This window comes from Protobothrops mucrosquamatus, unplaced genomic scaffold (genome assembly GCF_001527695.2).
Source record: "Protobothrops mucrosquamatus isolate PMUCROS unplaced genomic scaffold, P.Mucros_1.0 scaffold2603, whole genome shotgun sequence".
In the NCBI taxonomy this organism is placed as follows: Eukaryota; Metazoa; Chordata; class Lepidosauria; order Squamata; family Viperidae; genus Protobothrops; species Protobothrops mucrosquamatus.
The window spans coordinates 144,243-154,077 of NW_015388657.1; the positions used below are offsets into that span (position 1 = coordinate 144,243).

Consider the following 9,835-nt stretch of genomic DNA (forward strand, 5'->3'; position numbering starts at 1 on the left):
GAGAAGCAACCTAGAACTAAGGAGAAACTTCCTGACAGTTAGAACAATTAACCAGTGGAACAACCTGCCTCCAGAAGCGGTGAATGCTCCAACACTGGAAGTTTTTAAGAAGAGACTGGACAGCCATTTGTCTGAAATGGTGTAGGGTTTCCTGCCTGAGCAGGGGGTTGGACTAGATGACCTCCAAGGTCCCTTCCAATTCTGTTATTCAGTTTCATAAAAGTTGATGATTTGCTGGACCCCCCAGTGGGTGTCATTTTGAGCAATTTTCACTCCTCATTTACAAAAGGCAAACTGAAACTGATTTTTTTAAAAAAACAAACAAAATATTTACTCTTAGAAGAGAATCCAAAACTGGTAAAGGAACGAGGAATAAAAATGGGAGGAGAAAGAGAAGTACATAAAAGAAAGATTAGATTTATTCTTTTTTAATCCTGCTTTTCTAAGTTTTATAAACAATTCAAGGTGGCAAACACACCTAACACCCTCCCTCCTCCTATTTTCCCCAACACCACAACAACCCTGTGAGGTGGGATGGACTGAGGGAGGGAGGGACTGGGTTAAAGTCACCCAACCAGCCTTCATGCCTAAGGCGGGACTAGAACTCACCATCTTCTAGTGATTGGCCCAAAATCACTCAGGTGGATTTGGACTAGAACTCAGAGTCTCCTAGTTTCTTTAACCACTATAGACCAAGCTGCCTCTTAGAAATAAATGGACAAAAGATGGCGGCAAAGGTATGACTGCTTAGGAAAAAGAGATAATGGCATGGGGCAATAGGGACCAAAAGGAATGGTCTACCAAGCCAAGATGGTGGTCAATCAATGCTCCTCCCATTTTTATGTATTGTATATAAATGAGAGGATCTTAGATCACATCCTCATGATGGCTGCCATCTTGACTTTTTGGACCCCATCCTCCAGATACCCCTTGAGTGTATCTATCACTGCATGGAAATAATATGTCATTTGAAGATGGTAGCAAGCCAGGATCAATTCCTGTGTGGTTTTCCAACCTTGTTATTATTGGGCAATTAAACAAGGCGGTTACCCAATTATTCTGTGCTTATTTACACACTCACGCCCACAATTTAACTCTAATTTTACTCTGCTTTTCTCACTGGTTATATTTGAAAGGTAGATGTTTAATGCAAGGGACGTTTTAATCCCAGAATTGGCATGATAACCTCCCCCTGCAAATTGTATCTTTCAGTTCAGGTTGTTTTATTATCTCTAGCTCTGCCTACCCCAATCCACTTAAGCTCTTACATTGATTGGTTTACTCTGGAAATACATCTCTAATACACGGAGGTTAATGCACTATCTCACATAAAAAGTTATCTCGTGCCCATGACACATCTGATCTATGGGTTGGCAATGCACTAAGCAAACAGACATAGGTCTCTCTTATTGCTTGTGGAAAGCAAAGAGCCAAGATTTCACACTGCAGAAGTCAGAGAAATAGCTGGATGTTGACGGGCCTTTTGGATTTAAGATATTTGGATGGAACAGATCAAGTTCTCGGCAAGAACAGGTGACTTTGCCATCAGATGATCCCCAAGAACAAGAGCTGCCATGGATATTGGTTTTGTGGTCCTTGAGAGCATCCTAGCCATGGCCATCATCACAATCAACCTGCTGGTGTGTCTCACCATCTACCTGCACAAGGAACTGCGATGTATCACCAACTATCTGATTGTCTCCTTGGCGGTGGCTGACCTGGGCGTGGGCGCCCTAGCCATCCCCTTCTCCATGGTGCTCAGCATGGAGTATACCTTGTATTTCTACACCTGTCTCTTCCTCAGCTGCTTCCCACTGGTCACCACCCAGTTCTCCATCCTCCTCTTGTTGGTGATAGCCATCCATACTCACTTGAAGCTCAAGCTACCCAACAGGCAAGTCATGTTCTTGGATCAGAATCTCAGTGTGTGAAGCTTGAATGTGTATGTGTGTGTGAGAGAGAGGTTAGCCATAGTCATGGCATCTGGATGGTTCTAGGAGAGTCTGCAGATGCCAGTGGAACATGTTTCAATCAATCAGAATAGAGCTGGACGGGAGCTTGGAGGTCTTCTAGTCCAATCCCTGCTGAATCAGAAGATCCTATACCAGGGGTCCCCAACCCCTGATCTGTGAACCGGTACCGGGCCATAGGATGCCAGAAATTGGACCATACAAACAAGTGAAGCTCCATCTGTGGGATGCAGACAGCATGAGAAACCACACACCCCTCCGGTCCATGGAAAAACCTTTCTCACGGAACCGGTCCCTAGTGCCCAAAAGGTTGGGGGACCTCTGCCTTATACCACGTCAGACAAGTGGCTGTCCAGTCTCTTTTAAAAAGCCTCCATTGATGAAGCATTCACCGCTTCTGGAGGCAGGTTGTTCCACTGGTTAATTGTTCTCACTGTCAGGAAGTTTCTCCTTAGTTCTAGGTTGTTTCTCTCCTTGATTAGTTTCCATCCGTTGCTTCTTGTCCTGCCTTCAGGCGCTTTGGAGAATAGCTTGACTCCCTCTTCTTTGGGGCAGCCCTTCAAATATTGGAAGACTGCTATCATGTCCCCCCTCGTTCTTCTTTTCTCTAGATTAGCCATACGCAGTTCCTGCCACCGTTCTTGATATGTTCTCAACAACATACGTTCTTCCTATGTTTTTACTTGAACCAACATTCAGGTGAAGAAGACAGAAAAGAGGCATTTGGAAATATTTGACCTTTCTCTAGATTGGAGTACAGGTAGTCCTCGACTTGCAACCATTTGTTGAGTGACCATAGTTATAATGGCACAGAAAAAAGTGAGTTACAACCAGTTCTTACACTTATGACCATTGCAGCATCGCTAGGGTCACGTGATCAAAATTTGGACACTTGGCAACTGGCCTGTATTTGTGATCGTTGCAACGTCCCGGGGAATCACGCGATCCTCTTTTGCAACCTTCTGACCAGCAAAGGCAATGGAAAAACCAGATTCACTTAACAACCGGGTTACTAATTTAAGAACTGCGGTGATTCGCTTAACAACGGTGGCACGAAACGTTGTAAAATGTGGCAAAATTCACTTTACAGCTGTCTTGCTTAGTAATGGAAATTTTGGACTCGGATTTGGGCTCCCTGGAAGTTTTTAAGAAGAGACTGGACAACCATTTGTCTGAAATGGTACAGGGTTTCCTGCCTGAGAAGGGGGTTGGACTAGATGACCTCCAAGGTCCCTTCCAACTCTGTTATTCTATTCTGTTCTGTTCTCAATGTGGTCGTAAGTCGAGGATCCTGTAGTGAATCACCCCCCCCCCCTCTTTCTGTTTAGAGAATTGAGGGCAACTCATCTTGGTTTGCTTGTTTTCATACCTGAGATCAATCTGTGCGATGGAAGAAGAATGGCTGTGCCCAAAGAATATTTGGTCTCAACTCAGCTCTCTCTTTAACAATGCCATTTATATATTTTATCGTCTTGTATTTTAGAACAATAACAAGATTGTCTTTTTCAGGATGAACTGTCTTGAGGTTGGGAAAAAGCCAGTAAACATCATCTGTTTTTCAGCCACTTAAATTGGTCGCTAGCTATTTTATCGGGTATCTGCCTGGTTTGTAAAGGCTGAGGAAAGCTAATGGTGTACAACAGTGATAAAAACCTACAAAACAGGTTTCTAAGTGGCTCTCCTTGGGACAACCGCGTTCTTGTTTTAATTTAAGAGAAGGCGAGGACTGAACTAATTTATCAGCAGCGATTCAGACATTACATTGTCTAACCATGATTTATTAACTATACCACTAGTGGCTGGAGGACAAGCAGTTGGGGGTTGAAGTCGCGTGTGGGCTTCAACTCCCAGAATTCCCTAGCCAGGACCTGGGATAGGCAGATGTTGTTATTGAATATTATGAAAAGTATTGTCACAGGATGTAAGCTGTTCCAAGTAAAGCTGCCTTTTGCAATGGACTGAGTGTGATATTAATTATAATGAATGAACTAATTATTATTATTATTAATAATAATAATAGTAAAGTTGGAAGGGACCTTGAAGGTCATCTAGTCCAACCCCCTGCTCAGGCAGGAAACCCTATACCATTTCGGACAAATGGCTGTCCAGTCTCTTCTTAAAAACTTCCAGTGTTGGAGCATTCACCGCTTCTGGAGGCAGGTTGTTCCACTGGTTAATTGGTCTCACTGTCAGGAAGTTTCTCCTTAGTTCTAGGTTGCTTCTCTCTTTGGTTAGTTTCCTTCCGTTGCTTCTTGTCCTGCCTTCAGGTGCTTTGGAGAATAGCTTGACTCCCTCTTCTTTGGGGCAGCCCCTGAGATATTGGAATGCTGCTATCATGTCCCCCCTCGTCCTTCTCTTCATTAAACTAGACATACCCAATTCCAGCAGCCTTTCCTTATATGCTTTACCCTCCAGTCCCCTAATCATCTTTGTTGCTCTTCTCTGCACTCTTTCTAGAGTCTCAACATCTTTTTTACATCGCGGTGACCAAAACTGGATGCAGTATTCCAAGTGTGGCCTTATTAATTTATTTTAATTAATTTAGTTTACATTGCTGCCTCATTCCAAGCAACACTGAGCAGTTTTGGGTCTGCTGCAGGTTTTAACAATGGAGGTGTTTTTTGTTTTTGTTTTTAACACTGGGGGCTTTTAAGAAGAGACTAGACAACCATTTTTCTGGAATGGTGTAGGCCAGGGGTAGGCCACCTTGGCTCTTTTATGACTCGTGGACTACAACTCCCAGAATTCCTGAGCCAGCATGGCTCAGCCTGGAAACCTCTCCCTTTCCCCTCAGCATGGCTGGCTCAGGAATTCTGGGAGTTGAAGTCCACGAGTCACAAAAGAGCCAAGGTGGCCTACCCCTGGTGTAGGGTTTCCCGACTGAGCAGGGGGTTGGACTAGAAGACCTCCGAGGTCCCTTCCAACTCTGTGATTCTGTTATTCTGCCTTCTACCCATCCAAAGATACTAATGGATGTCTTTCATTGGACAGTTACCCCCTGCATGTGAAGAAGCGCTGGGTGATGATCGCCGTGGCCTTCTGCTGGTTGCTGTCCCTCTTGATTGGCCTCTCCCCGATGATGGGATGGAACCGGTTTCAGCAATACGGAGGGACCAGAAACAAGACGATGGCCATCAGTTTGCAGAAAGCCGTCTTCGTTTTTGTCATCCAGGATAAACCTCCCAGGGACCTTCTCTCTCAAGCCTATCGCGATCCGAAGAATCTGAGCTACGGTCACGGCCAAATCGAGGATCTGGGCCGCTGTTCTTTCACCTCCATCTTTAGCCCTGAGTTTCTGGTTTATTTCATTTTCTTAATCTGCACCTTGCTGCCCTTGGCGGCCATGTTGGGTATCTACGGCGACATCTTCCGTGTAGTCCGAGAGCATTTCCGGTCGCGGCCCCTGTGGCCAGCCAAGAGGAAGGAGATGCAGATGGCTTGCACCCTTCTGCTCCTGGTGGGCGTCTTCTTCCTCTGCTGGATGCCGCTGCACCTGATCTACTGTATCCAGCTGCTGTGTCCCAGCTGCGAACAGTACGAGTCTCTGGAACATCTGGCTGTCTTGCTCTCTCATCTGAACTCTTTGGCCAACCCGCTGGTCTATGCTCTGAGGAAGAAAAACGTAGGGCTGGCCCTCCGGTCCGTCTTCCTCTATCGAGTCTTGCGCTGGCCTTCCGTGAAGACCTGCTGTGGTCCGAGTCCCAAAGTCCATCCTCAGGCCGAGGTGAGGAAGCACCATTCCTGAATGACTTTTAACGGATGAAACTAACAACTATGTGAATTCCTTGTAGTGGCTCCACGGTAAAACAGGAAGATACTGTTTGCTTGGAAGAAGCTGAGATGCCCAGACCTACTTACCGAAGCAGAAAAAACAAACAAACCCAATTTATAATAATAATAATAATAATAAAGTTGGAAGGGAGCTTGGAGGTCATCTAGTGCAACCCCCTGCTCAGGCAGGAAACCTTATATACCATTTCGGACAAATGGCTGTCCAGTCTCTTCTTAAAAACTTCCAGTGTTGGAGTATTCACCGCTTCTGGAGGCAGGTTGTTCCACTGGTTAATTGTTCTCACTGTCAGGAAGTTTCTGCTTAGTTCTAGGTTGCTTCTCTCCTTGGTTAGTTTTCATCCGTTGCTTCTTGACCTGCCTTCAGGGGCTTTGGAAAATAGCTTGACTCCCTCTTCTTTGGGGCAGCCCCTGAGATATTGGAAGACTGCTATCATGTCCCCCCTCATCCTTCTCTTCATTAAACTAGACATACCCAATTCCAGCAACCGTTCCTTATATGTTTTAGCCTCCAGTCCCCTAATCATCTTTGTTGCTCTTCTCTGCACTCTTTCTAGAGTCTCAGCATCTTTTTTACATCGTGGTGACCAAAACTGGATGCTGTATTCCAAGTGTGGCCTTACCAAGGCCTTGTAAAGTGGTATTAACACTTCACGTGATCTTGATCTAGTGGTGAAGTTGTTGGCCTAGAAACCAGGAGTCTGTGAGTTCTAGACCTGCATCAAATAGCAAAAACCCTTAGACTTACCGCTTCACAGGGCTTGATAGCCCTCTCTAAGCACTTTACAGAGTCACCATCTTGCCTCCCAGCAATCTGGGTCCTCATTTTACCGACCTCGGAAGGATAGAAGGCTGAGTCAAAGCCAGCTGAGTGACTTTGGGCCAGTTATCAAGAAGCTGTGAGTTCTAGTCCTGCCTTAGGAATGAAAGCTGGCTGGGTGACTTTGCGCCCATTACTCTCTCTCAGACCAATCTTCCTCACAGGGATTTTTTTGTGGGGAAATTAGGAGGAAGAAGGGCTATTATACATGTTTGCCGCTTTGAGTTACTTATAGTAACTTAAAGGCAGGATAAAAATCTCATAAATAAATGTTGTTGTTGTTGTTAGTTGCGAAGTTGTGTCCGACCCATCGCGACCCCATGGACAATGTTCCTCCAGGCCTTCCTGTCCTCTGCCATCTTCTGGAGTCCATTTAAGCTCACGCCTACTGCTTCAGTGACTCCATCCAGCCACCTCCTTCTCTGTCGTCCCCTTCTTCTCTTGCCCTCCATCTTTCCCAGCATCAGGCTCTTCTCCAGTGAGTCCTTCCTTCTCATTAGGTGGCCAAAGGACTTGAGTTTCAACTTCTGGATCTGGCCTTCTAAAGAACAGCCGGGGTTGATCTCTTCCTTCCAGAATCTTCAGCACCCAATGCTTGCTCATGGAGCAGGCATGCGTAATTGTCACAGAACACAAAATATCCACTGGAAAATAAAAATGGGGAGTTCTGTATAGGCCGTCCTCGGCTTACGACCACAATTGAGTCCAAAATTTCCTGTTGCTAAGTGAGACATTTCTTAAGTGAGTTTTGCCCCATGTTACAACTTTTCTTGCTTTGTTGTTAAGTGAATCACTGCGGGTGTTAAGTTAGTAACACGGTTGTTAAGTGAATCTGGCTTCCCCGTTGATTTTGCTTGTCAGAAGGTCGCAAAAGGGGATCACATGGCCCCGGGACACGGCAACCGTCATAAATACGAGTCAGTTTGCCAGGCATCCGAATTTTGATCACGTGACCACGGGGATGCCGCAATGGTTGTAAGTGTGAAAAACGGTCATAAGTCACTTTTTTCAATGCCGTTGTAACTTCAAACGACCACTAAACAAATTGTTGTAAGTCAAAGACTACTTGTGTGTGTTATGTGTGTGATATCCTAGAGGAGAGCATGCTGTGTGAAATGTTGAACAAAAGCACTCCTGCCGGGGAGTGACAATACACCACAATCAGTTTTTTATAAGTACCGTCCTAGTTATCCATCCAAGACAAAATTCATTTTGAAAAAGCCAAGGTCGATTTTTAATTCTAAATTAGTTAATATGATGGTGACCTGAGATTTTGCATTAGTTCTTGGTGGTCAAAACATTCAGATTCTGTCCCTTTTGCAATCCACAATTGAAGCCCGCCATATAAAAAAGGGCAAATATGAAATAGAGGAAGGATCAAAGAGATACGTTCATTCTGGTTTTCCCTGTCTTCGTTCTCGCTCATTGGCAGCATCTGATGGGACGTACTGCTGAGCAGAAATAAGGATGAGACATAGAAGAGCCTAAAATATTTGCAGCGTTCAACGATAATTGAAAAGAGACAGATCAGCAATCCCTTGAAAGCCTAATTAAGCCTGAAGAAATATGTATTTGTTTTATTCATTAGAAACAATTACATTGACCAATTAACTAAATGAAAACAAATAACAATAAGGTACATCAGATCCAATCACGTTTGTTTATATAGTATAATATCTTTTGCTAGCCAGATTAATTCTAACCTTATTTCTTTTGGGGGTCAAGCTCTAAATCATGTTAAATATGCGGTCGCAGTGTAGCTAGCAGACATACTCATTGGAGTAATACAGATGTTGCCTGCTCCTCTCTTGAAAAAAAGCAAGATCCAGTGCTGATTAAAATTTTTAGAAGAGCTTGCCTCTTGGACCTAAGATATCTTTGCCGAGCAAAAGAAGAAACAGTAAGCGATTGGTCCTCCTGCTAATTCTTAGGGAAGCAAGTACAATAGTCCTCAGCTTACGACTGTTTGCTTAATGACTGATTGAAGTTACGACAAAACCCGAAAAAGTTACTTACAACCCAGCTACAAAGTTCCAACAGCTGGCTTCCCCCCAGCATGCTCACACGACTGTATTTGGGATGTATTTGGCAACCAGCCTGCATGTATGGCCATTTGTGGTATCCTATGGTCATCTAACTGTGATTTATAATGTTTTTTCTGGAAACTGGAGTTTACTTCTGGTTTCTGGCAAAAAGCTCCCCCTATTTGAACGATGGGATTGCCTAACGACTGTGGCCTTCGCGTAATGTTCAAAGCATTTGCACCGACATATTCGGTGAACGACAGTGATAAAAAAAAGTGTAAAATTGGGCGCAATCACATGACTTGCTTAATGATTGTCATGACTTTGGGTCATAATTGCAGGCTAGATCACGGTCATAATTCGAGGACAACTTGTAAATAGAGCAACAGCAAAAAGGAAGAGAATGTACGTTGCTCAAAATGTATTGACAATGAGAACAATTGATCAGTGGAACGGCTTGCCTTCAGAGGTTGGGGTGCTCCATCACTGGAGGCTTTTAAGAAGAGACTGGACAGCCATTTGTCTGAAATGGCCTAGGGTTTCCTGCTTGAGCAGGGGGTTGGACTAGATGACCTCCAAGGTCCCTTCCAACTCTGTGGTTCTGTTATTCTGAATAGCCCTGATGCTGATGCCCGTTGATGCTAGCTCTGAACAAGCTAATGAGGACAAAATAGCCCCACTTTTCTAATGGTGCAGAATGGATAATTTGGCTACCCCTCCTTTACCCATTTCAGCCTGTGTGCTTTGTCTGCTTCGGGGTGTCGTCAGCTGAATGCAATAGACCGAGGCCCACTTAAGACAGCGACGGGAAAATCGCTTCCACCCACAAAGCAATTATTGAAAGCCAGGGAGTTGAACTGCACAAAGCTATTGAATATTGTGACATTAAGGCACATAATGGACATCAGTGAATGTCGATCAGCCCATTATTTAAACAAAGGTGGTAGCTTGGCCCCTATTTTTAGACCCTTAAATAAAGAGATGAAATTGATTTGGTTTAACATTCGGTGCAATAAATCTTATCGTTATCTTGGGGACGTAAAAAGGAAGGAAGGGAGGGAGGGAGGAAGGAAAGAAGGGAGGGAGGGAGGGAGGAAGGAAAGAAGAAAGGAAGGAAGGAAATAGAAAGAAGAAATATGTGCCAGAAAACATGCATTTGAATTATTGATCTCTGGTTCTTACGATGCTGGGGATACCCTACAACTTTCATCCAGATAATTTACCTCCAGCAT

The 9,835-nt window shown here is 44.4% G+C and overlaps 1 protein-coding gene across 1 annotated transcript; it reads left to right on the top strand.

Annotated features, from left to right (window-relative positions):
* Positions 1–1,574: 1,574 nt before the first annotated feature.
* Positions 1,575–8,044, top strand: LOC107296019 (adenosine receptor A1-like). Its single transcript, XM_015825356.1, has 3 exons — positions 1,575–1,894; positions 4,962–5,694; positions 8,012–8,044. Exons 1-3 carry the CDS (start codon positions 1,575–1,577, stop codon positions 8,042–8,044), a joined length of 1,086 nt encoding a protein of 361 aa, XP_015680842.1.
* The last annotated feature ends 1,791 nt before the right edge of the window (positions 8,045–9,835 follow it).